The 26,123-nt window shown below is 42.6% G+C and overlaps 3 protein-coding genes across 3 annotated transcripts in view; all 3 read left to right on the top strand.

Moving 5' to 3' along the window:
• ERGIC1 (endoplasmic reticulum-golgi intermediate compartment 1) overlaps nucleotides 1–5,710 on the top strand; it is a 61,173-nt gene extending 55,463 nt beyond the window's left edge. Inside the window, exon 10 of the mRNA XM_068409444.1 lies at nucleotides 1,926–5,710. Coding sequence (XP_068265545.1) covers nucleotides 1,926–2,033 — 108 coding nt within the window. The 3' untranslated portion in view covers nucleotides 2,034–5,710. The remainder of the gene's footprint in view (nucleotides 1–1,925) is intronic.
• A 1,333-nt stretch (nucleotides 5,711–7,043) lies between these two features.
• RPL26L1 (ribosomal protein L26 like 1) lies at nucleotides 7,044–11,388 on the top strand. The gene is made up of 4 exons (XM_068408938.1): nucleotides 7,044–7,148; nucleotides 8,303–8,475; nucleotides 9,224–9,364; nucleotides 11,217–11,388. Exons 2-4 carry the CDS (start codon nucleotides 8,308–8,310, stop codon nucleotides 11,343–11,345), a joined length of 438 nt encoding a protein of 145 aa, XP_068265039.1. The 5' UTR covers nucleotides 7,044–7,148; nucleotides 8,303–8,307; the 3' UTR covers nucleotides 11,346–11,388.
• A 1,299-nt stretch (nucleotides 11,389–12,687) lies between these two features.
• ATP6V0E1 (ATPase H+ transporting V0 subunit e1) lies at nucleotides 12,688–23,638 on the top strand. The gene is made up of 4 exons (XM_068408859.1): nucleotides 12,688–12,890; nucleotides 15,070–15,117; nucleotides 20,411–20,538; nucleotides 23,142–23,638. The coding sequence occupies exons 1-3, from the start codon at nucleotides 12,787–12,789 to the stop codon at nucleotides 20,502–20,504; spliced, it is 246 nt and encodes an 81-aa protein (XP_068264960.1). The 5' UTR covers nucleotides 12,688–12,786; the 3' UTR covers nucleotides 20,505–20,538; nucleotides 23,142–23,638.
• The last annotated feature ends 2,485 nt before the right edge of the window (nucleotides 23,639–26,123 follow it).

Genomic DNA, 26,123 nt, shown 5'->3' with positions numbered 1-26,123 from the left:
TTGCACTGCTGCGCTGAAATCAGATTTTCCTACCATATGATGCAAAATCTTAGTGTTGGACGGTTTTTCTGTTGTTTGCGGTGTAACATCTCCCGTCAGCTGAGCTGCTGTGGACTGAAATAACCCAACTCCATTGCGGTCATTTTCCCTGAAAAGTCACCCTGCGTCATGCTCTGAGGGATAGCAAGGAGGGGGGCACAGGGGGCAGGAGCTGGACTTGTCCCCTAAAAACACTAACTTTGCCTTTATCTGCTGGAATGACAGCTGTCCTGCAAAAGCCATGTTTACTGCAGCACCTCATTTCACCAAGTTCACTGAACACATCTATCCTGTTATAAATACACATGTAAATGAGTGCTTTATTTCTTGCTGCCTTCACTCACCGTTAATGAACTGTTTGTTCTGTTGCCACTGCTAACTCCCTGCTGAGTTGAACGCTGCTGCTGTTACGTTGCTCTTGTCTGTAACTTTGCCCATGGGCTGTAGTGCCGTGTGGGAGAAGAGACATGGCACGGCAGGTCTAGTGTGGCACCGGTTCCCTTCTGTGTTGGTTGTATTGCATTTCCCTGATACCCTGCTACATTGGCTTACTGATTTTGGGTTCTTCCCTCTCTCTCGGCTTCTAGCTCACAGCAAAATCCCCCTTTCACTAGGCAGACCCTTCTCAGGAGATAAGCTCTGTGTCTGTCCCCTTCTCACTGACCCAGTGCCTCATTCTCAGAGCCACCTAATCCTACGCAGTGTAAAAGACCAAATTAAAAGAGCATCACAGTTATGAAGTAAAAAATGTGGGAGTTAGGAAATGCCAGGTCCTGTGTAATTGTAGCCTGTAACGTTATTAGGTTACAGTATTGTGTATCATACTTTCCATGTGAACCCTGCCTTGTGCAGCGCGTGGGGTGGGGTGGCACCCTGTGAGCAGTGTGTCTTCCCATCCTACGGTATTTGACTGCTGCCTTGTTACTGGTAAGTGGTTAGTATTAACCCAGTCCTGAGTACAAGTCATGTGTTTCCACAAGGACTCTGAGGTGGCTATTGTCATGGTATTGAATCCTTCAAATGTGTTTTCCATCGCAGTTTCCCTGGGAGGCAAGTTTGGCATTGTCCCCATTTCATAGATAAGGGAATTGAAGCAGCATGTTGCAAAGTCCGTAACTGGTGCCCCCTGATTTTCAGTGCTCCAAGCCAAGGTACCTTTGGTTTGACATGTCAGAATACTTTTGTGTTTTTTTATCACTTGAGAACTGAAGTAGGCTGTTTTGCTGATCAGGAGATTAATTCTTTCCTTAACTCTGTTCTTGAAAATGATTACATGTTTTTACTGGTGTTTAAATAACTCAACCTGAGATGTCTTGCATGGAAACCTTTGGCCCACAGAGAGTTAAGCTGGCAGTGCTTTTGTAAGCAGCCCTTGTAATGGAAAGTGTTAGACAGACTTAGCTGTAGGTGTCACTGGTAGCTGGGTTTCTCTGTTAGTCACGGTCCTTCACATGCTATTTAAGTGTCTTTTGCCTGTTTGCAAATGCTGTATCTTGTGAAATAGGGAAAAGACTACAAGGCTGTGGTATTTATAATAGAAAACAGTAGTAGGAAGATAGGAGCAACACAGAGCTTCTAGAAAGCTTTGTTAGGTGAAGTTTAGCCCAGAAAGAAACAGCATTCATGCTGTAGGCTCCTAGGAGCTGGGATTTATGACTGGCTGAGGCTATGATGAGTTCAGGACAGCTCTAAGTTATTCCACTGTAGGCAATGGTCTTCCTGAATGATTGTCATGTAATTACATCCCTAGTACTGTTACCCAGTTCTTACAATGCTTCCAGAAAATACTCTAGCAGTAGGCAATAACATCCTTCCCCCCAGTTTCAAGCTGCGTAAAAGTTTCCCTCATCACTGACAAACCTGTTTCCTCTCTCTGTGCATTTCAGATATGTGCCATCATTGGAGGAACATTTACTGTAGCTGGGATCCTCGACTCCTGCATTTTCACAGCATCAGAGGCCTGGAAGAAGATCCAGCTGGGGAAAATGCAGTAACGGTGAAACTCTACCCTAGTCTCCAAGGACAGGAGCAACGATTGAGAAATCTACCACTACCTGTTTTTGTCTGTATTTTCTATTTGATTGAATCAGTAAGTTTTTCTCTAATCCGGCTGTTCAGTGAAGATGTCTTCAACAAATCAAAGAAATCTCCGTGCATTTCAGAGCTCTGAGAGTGAAAAATCAGTGGAATCAGGGCATGGATTTTGATTCTTTCCCCTGAGAGAGATTGAAATGTCACATATGAAATACACTATCAGATCTAAGTAAGGATGACAGTCTTCTCTGGGAGGTTCCTATGGCAATGTACAAACTAGGTAGTAGATTGCAAAGAGTTGAGCTGTCTTGTGGCACTTTTTGGAATTCTGTTGGATTTGCATGATTAGACAATCGACTTTTGTATAAGGCAAAATTATACATTAGGAAGAAATTCCACCCGTGGTGCCAAAAAGGTGATGTATCTGTTGGTGAGGAATGGAAAGTGTTAGTCCCCGTAGCAAACTTTAGAGACAGAGGGCAGAAATAACATCAAGAAATGTTTTGTGCTTTTATTGAAAGCTCTTTTGTGCAGATACGACCTTTCTAATGAAATGAGCAAACAAGAAGAGGAGGCCTTCATCCAACTACCTTTTCCTGGGTTATCTGTGATCCAGGCAGCAGAGGGCCTTTCTTTTACTATGGATGTAAAAGTGGTTTCATTTCTTCCCAGAAACTGAATATCCAGTCTTGTGTTTACAGGTGGCATGAAGTAAAAACCAAACTGAGCAGCACAGTTTTATGTGGCCTTTGCTTTGAAAGGGAATAGTTGTCTTTACAGCATTAGCTTTTATTCTTTGTTATGTTTTTTAAACACAGACCACCCAACAGTCTGGATTCTGCACCTCTGCTTTATTATTATTATTGTTGTTGTTGTTTTGAAATGGGGTTGTATATTCTATTTGTTCACAAAAATGGTGCAGTCTTCTGGGTGGATGATGAGCACAGCTTACTGTCTTGCTTTGTGTGTGTATATTGAATACACCTGTCAAACACAGAAGTCTGTCTTTTCAAGGTTTGAGGTGCCTCCCTTTTCCTTTAAGATTGCAGTCAGGCATCTTTTCTGAGCCCTAGACTGACACTGTTCACCCACAGGTACACCAGTAGCAGGGCAGCCATTGCCACAAGCTGGCCCCTGCTAGTAGTTGTTTTGTTTTATTCCTTAAAATGGTACCTGAGCTTCCATGCCCATTCATTCAAGCCTTGTCTTCTTGTACTCCAGTAAATGGAGGCATGAAGGGAAAACTACTGCCAGTGTGGCTTGCATGTAATGGTAGACATGAGTTCACTAAAATTAGACCAATACCCACCAGCGCATTTTCCATAGCTTCCTAAATGTTCCTTGAGTAGTAACAGTCTGTGCATGTTTTGTAAATGTCTGAGCTGAGGATACACAAATTTTAAGTGTTCCAGGATGGATAAAAATAATAAAATAGAAATCTTTAACTCAGTCAATGCTGTAAATGCTAAGACGGGTGCAGGATTTCTCTTGGATAATATCTGCTGCCCACTGCCCTTTCCTGGAGGCAAAAGTATCCAAACATTGTGCTGTAATAATATGAACCTTTGAATAGTCAGTGTTAATGCTAGAGTCAGATGCATTTCAAAAGTATTCCTAATACGTGTCTGTTGAAATTGTCTCATTGCTTTGGAAGTAGGGAAGGTAGCCAGTTTTATCCACACACCAAAAAGGAGAAGCCAACCACCTTCCCCCTGCCGCTGCCCTGTAGTGACTTCGGACAAATTACAGCATTGGAATTTTTTCCCTGTTCTTATTATGGACCGATTGCTATTTCTTTAGGTGTAAAATGGATTGTGTAACTTCCTGTATCTGTTAATGTATGGATAGATTTTATACATTTTTTTCCATTTACAAAAATCAACTTGAAAATGAGATGCTTGTCTTCATTTCGGTGCGTGCGTCCGTGTGCCCGTGAGCGGTACCCACTGGATGGCGGCAGCTGCCCAGTGGGAGCTGGGATTTCCATTGCAATTGCTTCTCTTAGTGGCTGAAGGATTTCCTCTAATCCACTGTGACCACCTGAAACTTACAACAAAAACGTCCTAGTTTTCCCTCTTGAATTTGTTGAGTCTTTGCTCACAGCTTGTGAACGCAGTGGATTACAAGGATGTCATCTTTAATATCTTAGCAGTGCATCCTTCTCCTGAGCTGTGCAAGAGATCTTTGTAGCGCGGTAGATTGTACTGTTGGTTTTCTGAAATGTCTTCCCTGGTACAGTTTCTTCAACACAAACAGGCAAAGCTGGTTGCAGATTCCTTGTGTCCCCTGGTGTGTTATTTCTGCCCTTCTCCCCATCCTCTGTCTGAATTAAATGCTGCCTTCTGTGCAGTCCAGGCCAGTTCTCTAAACCAGACCAGTGAAATTGTTTGGCTTTTTTTGGAAATAACAGATGCATACTTCAGCGTGCGTGCTTTCTCTGCCAAAATGTCCACTGCAATAACCTAATAAATCACATTTTTTTGCTAGATGTGGAAATCAAATTGTATTCAAGTTCTGGCAAAACTCTGCTGAAGAAACAGTCTGCGCCTTAGTTCTCTAAACCAGGTCTAAGCCTTTGAGTACTGCCAAGCCAAGGTACCTTCTGGGTCTGCTCCAAGTTGTGGCAAGCTTGTCCCTCAGACGTGGCTGGCCTGGGTCGTGTAATGATGCTGCATCGTGTGTTTACAAAAGAATCTGCTCTTCATCTCTCCCAATGTGAAAGCGAGGTAGTTACTGTTCTACCAGTCTTGCCCTGTGCATACATGTCTCAGTAGATTTCACTTTTATTTTCAAACACTTTCTAGAGACAAAATGAGCTTAGTTATGCTTTTAAACATCAATGCAAACAAAAGTAATTTCAAGACATAGTGGAAGGAAAACCATCAGTCATAGGTGTTCATCCATATTCCTGACTTTGCTCTTTCAAGTCAGTATTTTGACAGAAGTATTTGTGCTTTTCCAAGACAGACATCCCTGTAGGAAGTAAAATAGTTAGAACTTGTGTATATTCTAGTTTAAGTAAGTCCCTCTAAAGCTACACTCTGTCATATGGTGAGAACTTGTGGGGTAGGATGCTTTGCAATGGTGGAGTTAAAATGTTTAGCTCTAGGGAAAGCTGTGCTTAGGTATATTCTAGGCAGTATGTGGACTGCTGAAGATTATTTTTTAAGAAAAAAAAAATGAAATGGGGTAAGAAAAAATTGGAAGACATGCATTTGTGAATGTTTGATCTGATTTATCAAATACTTGCACTCAATTACTGCTCTGTAAAAAGTGAAATCTGCAGTGTAGATGGTAATGTCTGTAGTTCATTTCTGAATATTTCTCATTTAAAGTTTTTTTATTTGTGTGATACACAAACTTTCAGGCTGAAACTGACTGATGAGTATCTGCTTTAGAATAATCGTCTGCAGTTTCAGATTAAATATGTCAATAAGGTATTTCTCAATAGACCTTGGAAGAAGGGAGAGAGGGGCAGGGGAGGGAGGACATAGTCCTGTAGTATGTTATGGCGATGTTTAAAGCACAAGTGTTTTGCATTTTTACAGTGGAGATTATTAAGGAGTTCTGGCATTTCTCTTTTAATTTGCAAACTTATGTTAATAAAATATTAGCCTTTTTAGTTCTATAATTAAAACTCTGGTGTTTTGATTGGCTTCTTGTTGCACTACTATTACAAAATCAGTCTAAAAGGGCTTTTTTTCTTTTGTTTTTAATTATTTCAGTGAACTAAGCGTTATCACACAATGAAATCACTGTAAGCCAGGTCACTGTGTAGAAAGTTAACACGAGGCTCTTTTGTAATCGGCACTGAGTCATGTCTGGACATTCAGTGCTTGGTTTTGAACAGTACCAAGTGTCCTAACCTCCCTTTTTTTAATGAGAGGTGAGTGGACTGTGCTTGGAGCTTGCTGGGTTTGACTTTAGTCACTGTGCCACTTGGTACATAAAAAAAAAAAAACGGTTTTTGTTGCCCTCCTTCTTTAATTTCCTTTTAGCCTTGCTTCGCTAAGTATTTAGACATAAGTGTCTGGGGCAATTATTAAAGATTAAATAGTAAAGGGTTACAACACAGTGAATTTGGGCACTATGTATCTGCACCATATTAAGAAACCAATTTCTTTTAAGGTCTGGTATTGCTTACTTATATTGGTGTCAGCTGTACAACATCTTCATGAAGGAAGAGATCCTACCCACTTCCAGTTAACCTCAGGAACAGACTGAGGGTTAAAAAAAAAAGTCAGGTTTCCAGAAGTGGCAGGATGGTGCTGAAGGTTCCTTACTCTGCGTAAAAGATGAGTAAAGGCACTGGGAAAGGTGTTTGTCCAACTGCTGCAACTCAGCAGTCCCGAAACTTTTCCAGTCTGTCTTTATAAACCAAAACCCAATCAAGTGTCTGTACTGCTGCTCACCTGGTTGATTGGTTCATTTCTACCAACATGTTCTGCCATAAATAATTTTCCTTGAAAATAAATTAATCTGTGTCCTGAAAAAATGTAATGGCACCTAATCGACCTGAACTGCAAGCGGTTTGTGCAGGTAAGTTAAGTTTGTGGAGGCGGGGATGCAGGTGACAGTGCACACAGGCACAGGAGCAGGGTCTGGGCTGAGGAATTTGAACTAGGCAGAAGGGCCAGGAAAGTGGTGTCCGCTGTGGCTGAGGGACACGGGCTTCCTGAGCTGGGCTGCGGGGGGGGAGCGAGTTGGAGGTTTCTCTGGATTTGGAGAGTAGTTGCTGCTGAATAGCTCTGGCTTGGGGCACGGAAAGGAGGGGATGGGGGAACAGACGCGGAGACGCCCGAGTGGGTACCGGGGGGGATGTACCCGATGGGTACCGGGGGGGATGATGCCCGGTGGGTACTGGGAGGGGATATGCCCGGTGGGTACCGGGGGGTGCCCGCCCCGCCCCGCCCCGCCCCGCCCGCCCCCAGTGTACCTGTGGCCGCCGGCCTCCAGGGGGCGCAGGTGGCCTCAGCTCCGCGCGCAGGAGCTCGCGAGATCCCGGCGGCTGCTTGAGGAAGCGGAAGCGCCGCGCGCTCCTCTTTCCGGGTGACCGTCGCGGCGGCACTAGCGCGGTAAGGGTGGCGCAGCCTGGCCTGTCCCTATCCGTCGCCATCCTGCGTGGGGCGGCCCTGCGCTGTCTCCCCGATGGCCGCGGCGCGGCGGGACCCCCGCGGCGTACCCGCCGGGACCCGCTCGGGGAAGCGGGAGGGGGGCGGGAAGGGGCTCGGTCGCCTCGGGCCCTGCTGGCGCGGCCGCGCCCGGAGCTCTGGGGCGGCGCGGCCCGGGCCCTTTTCTCGTGGGAAGGGGCTGGTCGCTGCCTGCGGAGGGGAGCGGGGTTGTCCTGGGCTCGGCGGCCCCCAGGCGGGTGTGCCCCCAGGGTGAGGGCGCTGCTGACGTTCGTGGGTCGGGCAGAGGCGGCGGGTGAGCTGGTGTGGGAGCCCAGCCCTGGGGTCTGGCTGCAGCGGGGTCTGGGGGGTCAGGCCTGCCCCGGAGCTGCGCTCGGGTGTGCCGTTGGGAGCTCAGACTCCAGGTAGAGCTCATACTCCTTTGGTCTGTTGTTTGATAGTAGATTATTCGGTTAATGCGTCTTAGGCAGCGTATGGTGTTCTGATTTGTAGCGTGCCCTGACTTGCCATACAGCCCGGACTAGCGTGCACGGGTGGTGCAAGTGTGTAGTACTTGAAAGTTGCAGAGCTGAGCAAAAGGGTCATTTAATGGACCTGCCTTTTTCAGTCAGGATGAATTGTGCCATGCCATGACAGAGAGTCTCGTGGTGCAGTTGTTAAGATTTAGGGAAGGGTAAAGGTATCTTGGGTTTACAGATCTGTAATGTTTGCCAGTCTGGTGTTAGGCTTTATTGGAGATACTGAAGCGGTATAAGTTCTCTATGTGAGAGTCCAAAACATACCTTCACTTTATAAATGAAAGCAGTGTATCCTACAGTGCAAAATTAAGACTAGTCAATAAGGTGTCCTGACTTGTGAAACCAGCGAGCTTTGAATTAGAAAGAATGGTCTGATGTGCATGTGTGTAGCACATCTGTCAATCACAGCATCATTGTCAGGGAGGAGGCTTAAACCTTATTTGAAGTCCATTTTTTAAGAGTGTATGTACTGGGAGTGGGATTAACGATAGTTAATAATAGCATACTTTGTGCTGGTAGATGATAAAGTGCAGTGTGTATGAGTTACAAGCATTTCTCAAACTATTGTTTTTCTTTATGCAGCCAAAATGAAGTTCAATCCATTTGTGACCTCAGACCGCAGCAAGAACCGCAAACGACACTTCAATGCGCCTTCTCACATTCGAAGAAAAATAATGTCCTCCCCACTCTCCAAGGAGCTGCGGCAGAAATACAATGTCCGCTCTATGCCCATTCGAAAAGATGATGAAGTGCAGGTAGCTGCGCTGTCTGTCTTTCAAGTTGTACTGTCACATGTGAACTTCTATGAGTGTTTTGGTTTTCATGTATAGCCTGTGCAAAAGGGAAGGGCTAGACAAATTCAAATTGATGCAAGAGCTTTCCCCTGAGTCTTGCAGAAATAATACAAGTTAATGTAGTCATAGACTTGGCCTGTTGAGTTTTTCTTGAGATCACATCAGTGAGATGGAAAATACAAGGAACACAAGTGTACTGGCAACTGTACTGCACTTTAGTTACGTGCATTGATTATCACGCTGAATTAAAGGCTTTTAACAAGGAAGCACAAAACAAAGGATTATTTCTTTTCTTTTTTATAGACTGTTTGCTGCCTGTGATACTTGAGAGATCAGCTTAGAATTTAATCCAAGTTTAGTGGCTTTTTTGATCTAAAATGCAACAATAGGTGAAAAAAATGATTAAAAACTTGAAGTTGACCATTATCCTTCTGGTTGAAAAGATACAGAGTTGCTTCATTAGGGTTTACTGCGGGGAAAATGAGGGGAAAGTAGGGTTCTGATCCATTGTATTTTCCATTTTAGTGATTGCTGAAATTGTCCAGTAATTGATGTCTTTGTAGCATGTGTATACAAAGAGCAGAGTTGGGATTTCAACCTGTGCAGTTCCGGTTTTCTGTTGGGATAATTAGTGTTTCTTAAAGTCTGTTAATTGTTTAAGGGGTAGTTTCGAAATATGGGACAGTGTGCTTCTTATGTTTGTGTTTAGGTTGTCCGGGGACATTACAAAGGACAGCAGATCGGCAAGGTGGTCCAGGTGTACCGAAAAAAGTACGTCATCTACATTGAACGTGTTCAGCGTGAGAAGGCTAATGGCACAACTGTCCATGTGGGGATCCATCCCAGCAAGGTACAGTGCGTGAACCGAGATCTGAAATGCACGAGGAGACCTTGTCGTTGGCAAACAAAGACACTGCTACTGGCAGAGTAGAACTTTGTTATGGTACCTGGAGTAAGGGATTGAGATACTACAGCATGGGGGGGGTAATAAACAAGGAAATGTTACAGTGTCACGATAGTAGAGAAGTGACAGTTGAAACCAAGAACTCCTCGTTTCTGCGTTTATTTGGTGGAGAAGCTGCTATAGACTTTGGAGTCTTGCTAAAGTACTTTTTTGAAGAGCTCGATGTTTTTAAAGCAGATGATTCAGAACAATCCGTCATCTTTGCTATGTGGCATTGCACTGATGAAGGAGGTGTTAGGAGTGTTTAGATAGATGCTCAGAATCGTGATTTGTTCTTCTGGACTATTGTGAACTAAGTTTGTCAATCTGGTTTTAGCCTGAAGCGATGTACAGTGTTTAGAGTTTGTGAAAACCAGGCAAAGCCTGTTTAGATCATAACAGGAAAACATTTCAAACTAAACAGAACTAGCCAAAACCTGGTTTGAAGGAGATTAAATTAGTCTGCTTCAGCCTTGCCACATGGGCACGCATACTGAAGTGTTGGTGGGAGAAATCCAGCTGTAACAGGTTTTCTGATCTGAATGGTTGGTATGTTCAGCAGAGGGAGAGCAGAATTATTCCAAAACAACATAATGACTTGTGTGCAGTAATAACATTTGAGGGACAAGGTGACATTGCGATGGAACCAGTGGGCGTATTACTTGTGTGGTAAATAACAGTGGAAGAAACTGTGCTGGTCCTTTGTTTCTGTGAAATGTTTCTTGCAAACTTAGAGTGGGGTGGATGAACAGTTTCTACCTCTCCTAGGTAAAGAGCTAGGAATTAATTACAATTAAGAGAGAACTGAATGCACAGTGGACCTGAGCAGGAGTGTGCAGCCCTGCTGCAGCCTATATGGTTTTTCTATGATTTGACTGTGTTAGTTGTATTTTTAAAGTACTCCTTTCAGTAATAGCAAAGTGTTTATTTCTTTGCCAGTTTTGGAGGCACAGAGAGCACTGAAGGCTGCTTATGGGCTGAAAATCACAGCTTCAGTTTGCTGCTGCTTTGTTAGGAAATACCATTACAGCTTTGGTGGCAAATGGTCTGTGCAGAATACCTTTATGTGTCCATGTTAGTAATGCTTGGTAACTGCCTTGGCCACTTTGCAACTGATAGTGGATGGGTTCTTTTAAAGTGTCTTTATATGGGTCACTGGGACGCATGAGCTTTTACAGTTGCCTATAGTTCAGCCAGATGTATTGGGTGTTGCAAACGGTACAGCGATGATGGGATAATGGCCAGCAGCAGCACGGTTTTCCAGTGTTCCAAAATTTAGGTAATATTGCTTAAAACACGGAGAAACTAAAGTAATGATCCAGTACTTGGCCTTTGTGCTGGTGGGAAGAAGACTCAGCTGTGAGCTGTGTTTTAGATGAATGTGGTGTCCATCATGCTTGAGCAGCATAATGGAAATGAGATTTACTTCAAAGTAATTATTTCATTATGTAGATGGATAGAAATTTGGCTGTTCTTCAGTTTGTCCAAATGTTGTGGCTGTGCATTAAAAAAGATGTCCCTATGTTCTGATCCCTGATTGTTCCTGGAAAAATCAATATAGCTCAGTGTTTCGAAATACAGAAGGCAATTCAGTACCTCTGTTCTACTCAAACTAAATTAGGTGGTCTGTGGAAATAAAACTTGGGTGTTTGGTGCAGTCTGTCAGCAGTGATCTTCCTGGGCCGTGCTGTTACCACAGTTCTGTCAGGTTGCTGTACGTTTAACACTTAAGAGACTAAATTCTTTGTCCTTTCTCTAGGTGGTGATCACTAGGCTAAAACTCGACAAAGATCGCAAAAAGATCTTGGAACGTAAAGCCAAATCTCGCCAGGTTGGCAAGGAGAAGGGCAAATACAAGGAAGAAACAATCGAAAAGATGCAAGAATAGATGGTTTCCTACTTGACACCATTAAAGAACTGCTAAAATGAAACCTATTGTTGTGTCTTCTCCTTTAGAAAATCTTGATACAGTGTGTCTGGTTAGTGTTTAAATATTCATTCTCATGTTTTGATGCTGGCTATGTAAAAAATACTTCCACTAAATTAAAAAGCTTTTTATACTTTTTTTACTTTTAAGAAAACGAAAGACTTTTTCCCCATAAAGGAATGTTTCAACCAACATTAGAAAGAGCAGTGCGATCCTGAAAACACACATCTAATGACCGTTGTACTTCTGTCTCTTCCACTGATCTTTAACACTCAACGTGTACACGGTTTTAAACGGACATGTTAATTCTGTGCACCATATATATTTAATGTTTTATCAGGCATTTGAAGTAACCTGTTTCTGGCCATGAATCTCTTTCTGTAATCCTCGTAAATTACGTTTCTTCAGCTATCTGATGTGTTCAGTGGTACAGGATGACATTTTAGAGGTTCACTAGGCGTCTTGTGGCCAAACACAGTGCTGAATTCACTGAGTAATGTCTCGGGGTCTCACGTTAATGCCGGGGGTTGAGGATGGGGGGGGGGGGTTTACCTCACCAGTGCTTGTTGAGGTGGAGCTGTCTGGTTTGAAGAGGGTAGGAGTGGAGGCAGTCTCAGTGCTGTTACTGACGCTGTTTTGGATGAACTTTTCTGTAAGTGGAAATTAGGGTTTTAGAGCTTTATAGATACATAATTGAGAGCTGCTGCAGCGCATTGAAAACAGCCCTGCAATGAAGTGAATTTACAGGCTCGGTGAATGGCACTCTAATTGCTGATGGAGCGGGGAAGACACGCAGCTCCTGCCTGAACAGCAGCGTAACCTGAAAAACGGGGTGCTGAGAATGGAGCAAAGTGACATCTGCAGGGCTGAAGTCCCTTCTAGGCATTAATACGATGCCCGTGGGAGCAGGTGGGCTTTGAGTGTTGCTGCTTTTGCGTAGGGTCGGAGGTTCGATCCCTCGCAGTGTGCGCGCGTGCTGCTTAATGAGGTTTTTCTTCACCCGGACCCAGCGCACTGAGCGCGCCCCTCGGCTCCGCTGCTGCCCCGGCACCTTCCCTGGGCGCCGCCGCCTCCCCGTCCTCCCCGGTTTGGATGAACCCCGAGCCAGCCCCGGCAGCCCGGGCCGTGTCCCCCCGCCCCTCGGTGCCGCCGTCCCGCAGCGCGGGCTCCCGGCGGGCGGGGCCAAGCGCTCGCGCCTCGCCGCACCGCTGCGCGCGCCCGTCGCGCTGCCAGGTGCGCCACCGCCCGCCGGGCCCCGGTTACGTAGCGGGCGCTGATTGGCGGAGGCGGCGGGGCGGGGCGCTGCGGCCGGCCGTGAGGAAGGGCAGGGCAGGGCGGGGGAGGTGCCGCGCCGGGTCGGACCGAGCAGCTTCCCTCCGCTACCGCCCCCGGCAGCCCGGCTATGGCGTACGGTGGCCTGACGGTGCCGATCATCGTCATGAGCGTTTTCTGGGGGTTGGTCGGCGGCGTCCTGCCGTGGCTCGTACCCAAGGGGCCCAACCGCGGGTGAGTGACTGGGAGGCGGCGGCGGGAGGCTGGGGCCGCTCTGAGGAGGGCGGCGGGCCCCTTCCCTTCCCGCTCAGGCGGGCGGGGGGGGGGGGGGGCGGTGTGTGAGGAGGACCCCGGCGGAGGCGGGCCCGGTGCCCCGAGGCGGTGGCGGCCTGGCCGAGGCGCGCCGTGCCCTTGCGGGCCTGCCGGGCAGCAGCGGCCCTGCGGCTCCGGCTCTCTCGAGTTCCCCTTTCCCCCGCCGTCGAGGCCCGGTGGTCGTCGCGGCGGCCTGCAGCGCCATGTCTGCCGTGCTCGCCGCTCCGCCAGGCCCGGAGCCGCCGCCTCCTGCCGCAGTCGTGCTGCGGGCTCCTCCTCGCCGTACTGGCGCAGCGCGGAGGGCGGGCGGGCCCGGGGCCCAGGCGGCTGTGCCAGCCGAGATGCAGGCAGCGGCGGAAGGCCCGAGCAAACGCCTGTGGGGCTTCCTGAGCGTGGGGCCGAGAGCTGGAGCCAGGAGCGGCGTCTCCGTGTTTTAATAAGCCGTCACGGGTTTAAGGTTTTTCTCTCAAGCCCCGTAAACGCCTGCATGCACAGCGTCCTGTGGCAAGGAGATCTATTGTTAAGTTAGATGGTGTTTGAGCAATAACTTCCTTTTTCTTTTCTTACTTGACCTCTTCTAACTTATTCCACAATCCTCTAGTTCCACACTGCATGAGAGTGAAACAGTTGCTGTAGTAGATCTCCATTCTGTGCTTAAATGTGTGCTAGTGGCCTTGTAGCTGTGGTGCCTGAGGACATACGCGGGGCATCGAAGCAGAGACATTTTTCCTGCAGTGACTGTAGCTCCTCAGATTAAAAAGTAGACAAGTTTTTGTCTTTCTCTTTTTCCCTAGGAGATAATGACTTCTTAATTTCTCTTCCTCTCTCTGAAATCCTCTCTACTCCACAGGTACCAACTGTCTTTTCTCTTAGTTGTTTATCTAAACTTGGAGGAATTTTCCTCAAGTTCTGTTTAGGTCTGATATTTACTGCCTCAAACCTGAAGTGTGTTTTGTGCCTGAAAACTTGCCTGTCTTCAGAACTACCTTCGAAATATGTCTTCCAGGCATGTCCTTAAAGTATGTGGGTCACCAACAGATGTTCTGTTATCATTCCAAAATGTGATTGTTTAACAAATATGAATAGAGCACTGCTGTGTTCTGATTTTATAGCATGTCTATAGTAACACTGTGTAGTCTGTTAACTTCTTATCTTGTTAAAAAAAATAAACCAAAAAAAACCTACCCAAAGCCTGTTTCTGAATAGGATTGTTCTTTTTCTAACAAAAGAAGTCAATGCAAACTTTAACTGACCTAAGAATTCACATCGCATAGGTTAAAACTCCCCAACAATGACTCTGGGACTCCCTGGAAAGGAGAGGGGTTCCTGAAGCTTAATCCAGGCTGTGTTAGCTTTGTAGACTTCACTTGAAAGTTGACAAGGTGAATGTGTATTGATAGATGAAAAATATTGAATGTTATCCATGTCACAAAAGGATCAGAAGTTACTCACCTAGCATGAGTTTTTGTTACTCAGTTTGGGGGTGAAATACATAGCGGGGAAATACCTTTTTACAATTTAAAAAAAGAAAAAAAAAAAACAAACAACCAAACAAAATAAAACACCTCCACTTAAGTTCCATGAGCTGCATAGATCACTCACAGTTAGAAAATGTCATTTCCCTCCTCCCATTCCAAAATCATATTTGCAAAACCCTCATTCATTATGTAAAATTAAAAGATATATTTTGATACTGAAATTTTCTTGAGCAGAAATTTGCAAATGGAGAAAATGTTTATTGTTTACTGTTAGTATTAGAACATCCAGCTTCAGTAGTTTATTGCCTTGCTGGTAGAAGTGACTCTGAAATGGAGCAAGGACACTGACTGCGTAAGATTTGCTCCTCATGGGGGTGATTTTTGTTGAATACAGCTGTATACCTCTGCTTGCCAGAGCTGGGTTGGTTCTTCTGCAGAGTCTTCTTAGCTGTGCCTCTGCAACGTACTCAGCTGGAAGAAGTTAGAACACTCATGTTGAGTCACCTTCCATGTGATCAAAGTTGAACTCGTTCTTGTTTAGGGCTTTTTTTTTTTTCCTATGTATCTTGTGGTCAGTCATAACATGACACCTAATCATCTGTTCCTCTCCTTCCTTTTTGCAGTGTTATCAACACAATGCTGGTGACATGTGCTGTTTGCTGCTACCTGTTGTAAGTATAAATAATGTCTTGCCTCTTAATCAAAGTACAGTTTTGATGTAATCAAAAGTTCCTTTTGTATGTCTTCAAGATGTTGAGGAAGAAGATTTTCAAATGTGTCTCAGAGATTTACACACATGGTATTCTTTGGCAGCTCTTAGAATTCTTAGTTCTAAAGACCTTCAGCCTGCTGAAGAAAACATTTTCCCGTTGATGGATATTGAATTAAAACGAACCTGAATTCCTCTTGTTGTCCTCTGACACATAACTGTTGAATAGTGTTCTGCGTTGACTTGATGTTCCTCCTTTCCAATTCACTGGCTTGTTTGCTCACAAGTATAATGGCTGTTTGTCAATTCTAGAATGTTTCTGATTCACAGTAGAGCAATGACTTTTTGCCTTTTTCATTCTTTATACCCTTGCATGTATTTCTAAGGTGATACTAATTTAAACCTACTGATGAGTTTTGCTTTCCTTGGTTGAATATATTCTCAAAATCTGGTAGAGCAGTGGGTGGAAAACCTTATACATGTGGTCTTTTGATAAATGACAAATAATTTTTGTGACAAACTTGTGATGCTTTCATATGTTAAGACTGTTTCTTTTTAAATGCACGGTATATTTTGAGGCTGCCTTTCTTCTGTAAAAGAATTAGTAGAAATAACAAAATGGCTTGTTGAGGAACTCGTCATACCATGTTGGATTTTTTCTCAAGAGGTAAGCCAGCTGTAGCTGGAGTCTGCAAGAGAAAGCATGGTTGTGTTTTGTTTTTTTTTTTCTTTGAAACTGTAGAGCTTGTCAAAGAAAGTGCTATGGCTGAAATAACTTTGAAAGGTGTTCAGGAAGAATTTGTTATGGAGAGTAAATTGGTAAAAGTCTGGTTAGATCTTTACAGTTAACTTGTAACAAAATCATTATTCAGAGTTCCACTTGAACCTGAGTAGTATTTGTACTTTCCTGGAGTATTTAGGCATAATTTATGCTACTCTTAAGGAGCTTAACATGAATATTTGGAGAAATGTATCTCTAATGTCACAACTCCTTCTTAAGAACTGGCAGCCAAAAGCCATATGATGCAGTGTCGGCATGTTCCAGGAGAGGCCTGTTTGGTTCCATGCTGAGTTGGCCTGTGGCCTGGGCTTTTGCAGGTTTGATCTAGTTTAATAATGTGATGTTCAGGTTTTATACAGGTGAGACCTATTTAATTGTCTTTTTTTATTCAGAGTATTTCACATGTGAAGTCTTAAGAAACCATTCTTCTGGATAATTGTAAAAGTACAACAAACTTGGTTCTGTATTTTGTATCTACTATAGCTTTTTAAATTAAAGTTTTACTGAGCAGATGTAGAAACTTTGAGAAGAGCTTTGTAGTGCCAGCAACTTGAATTTGGGATTGGAATTTGGGAATTTCAGTGCTACGAAGGCCTCCTTGCCTGCACATAAAGTACGTAGCAGCCCAGTCTCGTGGTAGATCCCAAATGCTGGGCTAAGAAAGGGCAACTGAACGCTCATTTTTACTAGGTTACAGTAAGGGCGAGGGGCATGGTGTTTCAGGTTTTGCTTTGGTTTTGTTTAAAGTTCTCACTTAAGTTCTCCGTACTCTGTATTTGAACAGAAATAATGTCCTACTCTTCTAAAAATCCTTGAAGCTTAGGATTTGTTTTCTTTATTGTTTGAAAAGGGACAGTTTCCTTGAAGTCAAGGCCACGTGGCATCTGCAGAATGCTCTGGATTATGATGTGAAATGTATTTGTTGTAGAATTTCTTAACTTTGGCTGAATGTTGTGAACTCCTCAAATGTACAGTCATATTCCACTTTCAAGTTTAGTGATTTTTTTTTTTATACTGAAACAGATCTATTATAAATCTAGTGTCATTAACGTGACTTATAATCTGTTCTTGCATGTCCAGTGAGGGGGTTCTTTTGTAATCTTGTGGGCTCTAACTTGTTTTCTGTATTATCTTTGTTTTTTTCCAATTACACCTTGAAAAAAGAGAAACAGCAAAATCTTACTATGTTTTAAACCATCAATAACTATACCCAACCACATGAATTACATATATAGTGCCTGCTTGCCACAATACAACAAAAAGCAGATTTTTCTCTTCATGTTCTAAAGTAGACCTTGCCTCATCACTCAAGTCGTCTCCCCCCCGCCCCCCTCATGAATTCTGTGTAGAATCATAGAACAGCCCTGGTTGGAAAGGACCTCGAAAGGTCATCTGGTTTAACCTTTCTTTCCTCTGTTTTATTCAAATATACGTTAAGTTTATTCTTGCCACATCCTTTTCTTTTTTTGTGGAAGGCATTGAAAAAATTTCAGACCTTAATCTTGGTGACTAAAGAAAGAGACTCTTATTTCGAGCTTCCTTCAAAACTGGTATGAAAAATTAAGTTTCTGAGGATTCTTTGTTGGATATGTTAGGATTAAAATAACTTCTTGTGTTGTCCTGGGTATAGTCTTCTGCGTTTGTGTGTCCTTAGTAGATAGCTGGTGCTGTTACCTACTCCTTTTTAGAGTTGTTTAGACCTGCTTTCATACCCTTGGAGTTACCTTTCCAGTTGAAAACAGGAAAAAAACAATTTCCTGTCTTCATTCAACACCACTTGCTTGACAAATTGATTTGCATCCGGCTGAATTTGTGCTAACTAAATTTAAAGTCAATGACATTTCAACTTAAAGCTGTTTCTTCTGTGTTTAGATTTAACAGTGATCATTTTGAATAACCGTATTGATCACATGGTGTTAATTTGGTTGTTCTATGGAAAATTTTTGCATGGGTAAGTGCATCATTTGTGTACAGAAATTAAACCTAGCAGCCTTTTGAGGGAGAATACACAAACCTCAGGAACATGATGAACTATAAGGCAAAGTATAAGGAGTTACTGCTGCAGAAATTACAGGCTACACCATGTTGTAAGGTACTGACCAAGTCTAAATCTACTTGCTGTTTACAAAGCAGTTCCTGAAACAGTACCATGATATTCTACTAACAGAGGACAGGGTCCTTGAAAAATGGTATTATTTGCCACTGATTCTAAAAGGATTAAAATATGGTTGCCCAATTTGACATTTAAACAGAGATAGCAGGACCTTAATTTGTAATATGCGGCATAGACAGATGGCAGTTATGGTAGAAAGACCTTTCAAAAAAATCTTTCTGGTAGAACATAAGGGACTCTAATTTCCTTGTCTGAGCTGCATAATTAACACTAACTGTTTTAAGTGGTATCTGGTAGAATTTAAGGACCTGTGGGTGGCTCGAATGCTGTACCTGATTTTAGCAAGTCTAGAACATTACACATAGGATACAGAGACTTGCTTTGTTTTATTTTGAATGCCACATTTTGTTTTGCATTATCATGATAGATTATTGTATAAAGCAACATTGCTTAAGCAAAATGTGGGAAAAGCTTTTTCATGACTTACCTTGAATGCAAGGGAGTCATAGAGTTCAGTGCCTAACTACTGCTTTAAATTACGAGGTCCTAGCAGAGCAGGGAGGAGGAATATACTATTGACCTGTTATGCCACTATGGCTCGGAGCTTGGGTATCCAGCATGGTCCCAACAAATAGCTTTTGAAAACTGCACAGTGCTTGCCTAAAGGGTGGTTATACAGCTGGGACACGTCAATATTTTGAATGTGCTTCCAGCTCATTTAATTCACAGCCATGCTGGGTCTGAACTCAGGAAGCATAGAGAGGTGAGATATTTGTGCATACGGTTCCTTCCTTCTGTACAGTGAGAGAGAGTAATGTGCTTTAACAGGCTTTTGGTGTTCCTGCCCTCCTCCCACTCCTGTTAGCTCAGGATGCTAAAGGCAGATGGTACGATGCTCTAGCACCCCTTCTATCTGTCTTTTGTATCTGAAAATTAACCCTTGTAAAAGAAATTCTATGATATTTTTAAGAGCTAATTTGCTTTTTCCTTAAGTAAATTTAACATAATAATTAACATGGTTTCAAAATACATTGCTGTCATCGCTTTGGACAGCAAAGTAGAAACATGTCAACCCTAAAGGTTGTTGGCTCTTCTTGGTGGTGTCTTGCTGATGTTTTAATTGCTTTGTAGACCCTACTACATATTTCACGGCTTGCATGACTGATAGAGTGCTGCAGGCTGAGCACGTCGTTTTAACTGGAGTCCTACTTTGTGCAAAACTGAAAGCGGCATTGAAAATAAATATTTGTAAATTTTAAGAAGATTGATGTGTTTTCTTTAAGTCTGGCCCACATCTTTTGCCCCTGGCTGTTCTAGCCATTTTACAGCAGACCTGCACTTGGTTTGCTGGTCAAAGCATCAAGGTTTGTGTGGAATTTTCCATGACTGCCTAAGCACTCTGATACATTTGTGGCAGCTCCCATTACAAAGCTGCTCTGCTTTTTCTCCTCCTTACAAAGCATTCTAGAAATAGCAGACAGATGAGCCAGTGTGTTCACTAAATGTGTTTATATAGTTTAGTATTTAACATAGATTTAAATCCATGGAAGCATCCATTGCTTTTCTGAATCTTGTAATATTTACAAAACAAATACATCTTTTAACAGTGGAATATTTATTTCTGTTTAGCTTTCCCAGATATTTTCCACAGACTGCATTCCTCTTGTTCTCGCTTCTGGCTATGGCTTCTGCAGTGTTAGTTTGTGAACTGCTCTGATGACAAGGCTGATGTTGCTGATGATCGGGGGTTTGTTGTCATATTGGTTTTGTTGTTGCGGGTTTTTTAATTTTGTATGTGTGTTCCCATAGCATTGTACCCTTTTGCTTCAGGCCCCTGTTTCTTGACCTCTGTGCCAGGTTTAAATTTACTTTTTTTCAAATCTCTGATGAAAAACATACCATGTCTGCAAGGGTAGGTTGTCATACACTGAAAATGAGAGCAAATGAGAGAGAGTGTGTTTCTGGGAGGTTTTTGTTTAAAGGATGCTCAAAGGCACTGAAAAAAGGTCTATCTCTCTTATATTTCTGTCTTCTGAGCCCACAGGTACCCGAGTTTCATATGTCTCAAAACACTTTCCTGTCAAGGTACAAGAGAAATGCTGTCAGGTGGTTTTGCGTTGCTTTAAATTGAACAGGACAATTTATTGTTCCAGTTGCAAAATGATTTGGTACCAGATCTTCGTAGCTGATAACTGGTCTTTGTGTATGAGCTTGAGTAAAATTTTGATTTGACACTAGACCTTCCTGAAAATAGTCTTTTCTTCTCTGATAGTACTTGTGCTTTGGACAAGCCTTTCTATTATCATAAGCTTCATAATTTGGCTGATGTTCTCTCTTTTGGGTTGGGGGGTTGTCTTGCAGTTGGCTGATTGCGATTCTGGCTCAACTCAACCCTCTCTTTGGGCCGCAGTTAAGCAATGAAACAATCTGGTATCTTAGATTTGACTGGCCTTAAGGATGTCTGTCCTCTGCTGCAATTTATTGAGTAGGTGAGTATGATCAGATTTATGAATATATTTGGTATGTTAAAGCTTCAGGAGAAATTGAACAGTAGTGTAAGCAGTGTGTTCAGAATTGCCAGCTGTTTTGCAGGGGAAATCTATCTTTCTATAGGGTGCAACAAAACATAATTTGGATGTTAATCTTGACTGGATACTGTGAAAAGCTTGGACGGAATTCTTGTACAGTTATTTTTCTCTGCTATCATGTCATGTGGTGCTGTGTTCAGTAAGCAGGGGTTTGTAAGAACAGTACATTTCTTCTTCCTACAAAAAAAATAGTCGGGCTGGGGTGTCTTTTAATAGCTAGCATAAATGGATTTCCTAATCTTTAACAATTGTTAAACCTCTCTTCAAGCCCACTACCATTTCATCCAAGACCTGTCCTGATTTCCAAGGCAGTGTACAGTTGCTGTGGTTCATCTGGGAAGTCAGAGAGAGAACTGCAATTAGAATGTTTTTTTTATCTCCTGTCAGTGTATAGCACTAACACTGAGCTTATAGATTAATGTTTTATTTTTTTTTAATGATAGCCTGTGTGCAGCTTTAATCATAGATGAGCCTGGTGGTTGCTAATCTGGGTAGGGCTATTGGAATGCTGTTGTGGTAGTTCTTGGGCATGCTTTCTGACATGACCAGCAAAAATACAGTGTCTTGTACTGGAAGTACCATGATGACTTCAGGTTTCTCTAGAACGGTAGCATTTGGAGTTGAAGGTTCAAACGAAGGATAGCTGTGGAAAGAAGTACCCATGATTTTAGTTTTTATGCTGGCAACTGAATAATTAGACTTGGTTAGTTTTTTACCTGGTTTTTTTTTTTTGTGCTTTTAGGTTTAACTGCCTACCCCCTTGCTGGTATTACTTTAACTTCTGTTTACAGAAGTCTAATAGCAGCAGACAGATGACAGTTGATGTTATAGCTCAGCTAAATGCTGTCTGTAAAGCATCCTGAACATTTACCTTGAAGCAAAGCTCCGCTGCTTCAAAATAGGCTTCATCTGAACTGTGGTGTTGTCGGGCTATGGCATGTGTATATGTCTGCATCTTCTCTTTTAAGCAGCAAGCAGAAGCTAAAGGTAGACTTGACCCTGCTTCAAGTAGAGGCCTGTAATTAGCGAAGTCAGTCAAGCTGAATTTCCTAGGTGCATTTTCACTGCTCATGGGTTAACACATAGTTAGTTAGCTGAAACAGAGACCAATGTATTCTGGCAATGAACATACAGATCCCTGAATCCCGTAGGATAATTCAGTTGCCTGGAATCTGCAATTGAAATATAGTTACCTGGACAAGTGGATGCCTTGGACATAAAAATTGGACTGACTTCTGATTGATAAATGGTCTGTGTGTTGCAACCAGCAAGGACAAACTGGAGATGAGATACAATTCTTGGACTGTGAGAGCCTGCTGAAAGAATCAGGGCTTTCCCCTTACCTTTCAGTGAAGGATTTTCTAGAGAACTGGAGGTAAATTTGTACCAAGGAAGAGAGGGAACTAGTGTGTTCTAGGATGGCCAGAAAGTTTATGTGAGGAGCTGTCATTTTTAAACTTATTAATGGAGAATTTGAGATGCATATAGCACATGCTGTTGTGTTATATGAAGCAGTTTGGTTTAACCTTTGATATATCTGATTTCATTGGCTTAATTTTGGAATAAAGTGAAGGTTCTTGTCTTTGTGAAAAAGAATGCTTTATAAAAGTAAAAGTATATAATAATCCTCAAATATCATAGTTAAATATTATGTTCTTTCTTGCTAGAAATGTGCTATTACAGGACATACTGTTTTCCACAGTCCTGTTTGAATTACTCGTGTTGAGTGAGCTGAGTGTCAAGGAGGTGGCTACCTTGGTCAGGCTGCAGTGTCCTGTCCTTTGCTGTTGTGTGCCGCTGCACTTGGAGCCTCCTGTTGAATTTCTCACTAGACAGGAGCTGTGAATTATACCCCAGCTCTTTCAGATGGAATCTATCTCTGATGCTGCATGGAATCCCATAAATACAGCTACCATTTCTTGTTTGAACAGTTACTTTTGGCTTTTAAGATGTGCTTTTCCAGCACTCAAGGTGCACGTACTATACTTTCTTTTGCCTTCCATTTCTCTTTCAGTTGAGGTTTGGATGGATTAGTATGGACAATGCAAAGAGAATGAAATACGAACTCCCAGAGTGGAGAGATCTTATTTAAAAATGAGGGTAGTCTAAGCAAACCCATTTTACTTGACTAATAGAGCAGGCTGAAAATGCACATAGAACGCTACTGCATTCTAGTGAGGAGCTTCTCCAGCTGCTGATTTGATTGATCTATGCCAAATTATAGAACTGTGGTCTTTTCAGTCAGTATCCCTCCAGTTCAAGTGATGATGATGATGTATCAGATGACTTGTCTATATAACAAGGTCGTGGCTTGGATGGCAGTATGTAAGAACATGCCAACTGCTGTAGCTGTGGTCAACATAGGGTGTAGCCTCTTATCTATAGTTCTTGACCAGTTCTCAGTGCACTTATGGAATGCAAATAGTTTTGGTTAACAACCAGGTCTTCAATTAGTAAACTGTTCTCGATGGAAAGGAATAATTAAGCTGCCTCTTGCTTTGCAGGTAAAGAAGAAATTTCCTCCAGATGAAAAACTCCACTGACCCAAAGATGCCCTTAACATAGCTGGTTGGATACCAAATCTGCATTAATGCCTTAACCTTTCTATTGTGCTTCAAATGGCTTGTTCAAAGCCCTATATTTTTTCCTACTATACTGTTTAATGGTGTGCCTAATGCAATTTATACTCCTCTTCGGTACTGTAAATTTTTTGTCTGATAACTTCAGATGTGATGAAAATTTCTAAAGTTTTTATGGGTCATAGAGTTCATTTTACTCACTCTGTAGGAACACTGTATATGTCTTACAGGTGCTGTTCACCCCTGTTCTGTTTGACTGCACTTGAAAAAAAAAGTGTGCAATGAAACTGAAAGAGGAGAGGAGAAACAGTGGTGCCGCATGTTGATGGTATTTATTTTTTAAAATGAGTTGTATTCTTGGGAAATATGGCCTTAAATTTCTCATGCCTGGAAATAAAACTAATCCTCTGCTTTATACAAAATGTTCTCCTGCCATGTTTAACTGTTATGATATGCTTTTCTGTGGTTTTAATCAGACAATAGTTAGCCAGAGTTGAGCTGAGGAAACTTAGATGATGTGGATAAACTGTAATAAAGTCATATAGTGTGATCAGATGAGCACACTTGCTGCCTGTGTCAAGATCTCTCAGGTAGTTCTAAAATAGGACTAAGTTTGCAATCTAAAATTGCTGAAAGGTCTGCAGGAAGAATTGAATGCTTAGCTCGAGAGCCTCTCCTCCATGAACTGCCCATTGTCTGGTACTAGGGAGACTCAGTAGCAGAGATAATATGGCTAGTTTGAATGAAGCGTAAATAGTAATTTTGATAGGAGATTGATTTACTCCCTGGCCTTTTTGGAGGATACATATAGTAACAAGCAATTTGAATTGAACAGAAAATACAGCAGTTGTTTTATACTGACTTGACACTTGCGTGTGGAATTGCAGACCTGGTAAAGCACACGCCAGTGTAGGCCAGAGATGAAAGATTGCTGAGGCTCCTCAGTGTCAGCTGAGTCCGTGGGGTTGGGAACGAATCTAGTAAGGCATTTGCTAAGGAGTGGCTTCAAAGGATATAAATACTGCTGCATGCTCAGGACTCTTCATCTATACTTTCTTACCTCCTTAAATCATGTCCAGATAAATTGCAGTTATTCCTTACTGTGCTTTATTGTTATGCACAAGGACAAAACAGAGCGGTTCATTTTTTTTCCTTTTGGATAGCACTGTTAACTTGTTCCGGGGGATAGTACTCGTTACTATGCAGGAAATTCCGAGATCCTGACAAAATGCTGCAACTTGCAGTGATCAAAAACTGGACAGCGTGAATTGCAAAAGAAACAAGAATGTGTCCGCTGTTACAAATAAGCACGGCAACTGTTAGGACTGGAGTAGTGAATTTTTCTCAAGTTACCTAGTACCGGGAGCTGTATTTTAACATGCAAGAAGTTGTACACCATAATGCTATAGAGTCTGTGGCAAATAATTCCTAAGAAAATTGGAAACCAAATGATCTTGTAAAAACTTAGGTTGTTGTTTGTGTTTTTTTTAACGTGTGTGTAGGATAAGATATGTGGACGTCATATGGGGAGGGGAGGAGAAATGCTTCAAGACATTGTTGACAATTTTGAATGTGTAACGGTTGTTTAAAATATATTGATGTGCCTGTCATGTTTTCCCTAAAGTGAGACATCAGAAAAGAAAACATCCAGTGACAAACAGTGGTGTTAGTATATTGGTATTACGACTTTCTTTAACACACTTTCTATTTTACGTTTTAAGCTGTCACTCCTTGTAGAAGATAGAGGAGAAGTAACCCAGAGTTCACAGGGCATGTTTCACCGTTGGTGTCTTTAATGTAAAGAGCTATTCAAAGGCTGGACAAACAAGCTGTAGTTCAGTTGTTATTTAGGTGCTTTCCAGATAAAGAAATTTCCCTTTATCCGAATAGTTACTGTTTTCTCTGAAACAGATACTAGGTAGTAGCATGATTGAAGAAGTTGAAAAAATAATGTTTTGTTTCTGTTCTGCTGAATGTTGTGTGACCTACTGTCTGCATCGTGATTGTGGAACAGTCTGCTCCATGTGTGCCAGGAATTAACACTGCTTCAGATAATTTCTTTTTTTTTGCATGACTGCAGGAAATTAGAGCAGACAGATTTAGCCACTGGCATTTAACAAACAATGCAGGTATCAAAGCCTTTAACAGTTTCCTCCTGCTTCGTGACAACAGAAGAGAATGCAAAATGTTCAAGTATCTATGAAGGAAGTTTGCTGGGGCTTGCAACAGATGGAAAGTCTGGGTCTGCGGGAAAACGGTCTGATCTTCGTATGGGTACTTTGGGGGAAGGTAAAAAGTGAGGAAGATTAAGAAATGGACTCCGTAGTCAAGTCTTGAAGACTTCAAGTCATAAACATTGGCAGCATGTAGAGCAAGTGTTTAGGTCAGGGTCATCTCAAATGCTTTGAACTTCTTTTGTTCGTATTGTTTAGGAAATTCAAATACCTGCATCTCTGCCTCTCACTGGAAATTGTGCTGAAGAGTTCGTGGAAGATTGCTATTCCTCTACTGGAAATCATGGAAGCATTTTACTCATGTAAAGGGATTTAAGTTAGTTGCCAGAGGTGGGTGGCTGGTCCCTTGTTTCCAGAATCCTGTGTTATGAAGTCTCTGGGGGGGGGGGGAAAGTTGTTTTTTTTTCTTTGTATTATCAGGCATGATGTTTTAGGTACAGTGGGAAGAAGTTCTGTTACCAGAGAGGGGTGAAATGCAAAAACTCATCTATAAGAACTATTCTTTACAAATAGTAAGATAAAGAGAATTACTTTTACATTAGTAATTTCTCCAGTTGTGTCTTCAGTGATGGAGGCCAACCACCTGTCACTGTGGAAGGAGGCTGTGTCTGTAGCTGTAGACAGCAGCAAAGACGAAGCTGCAGGTAGAAGATGAACGGACGAACACTGCGGG

Source organism: Nyctibius grandis, chromosome 10 (genome assembly GCF_013368605.1).
Source record: "Nyctibius grandis isolate bNycGra1 chromosome 10, bNycGra1.pri, whole genome shotgun sequence".
NCBI classification, from domain to species: Eukaryota; Metazoa; Chordata; class Aves; order Nyctibiiformes; family Nyctibiidae; genus Nyctibius; species Nyctibius grandis.
Note: the sequence above shows the minus strand (reverse complement) of the source record. Positions and strands in the feature narration are given on the sequence as shown.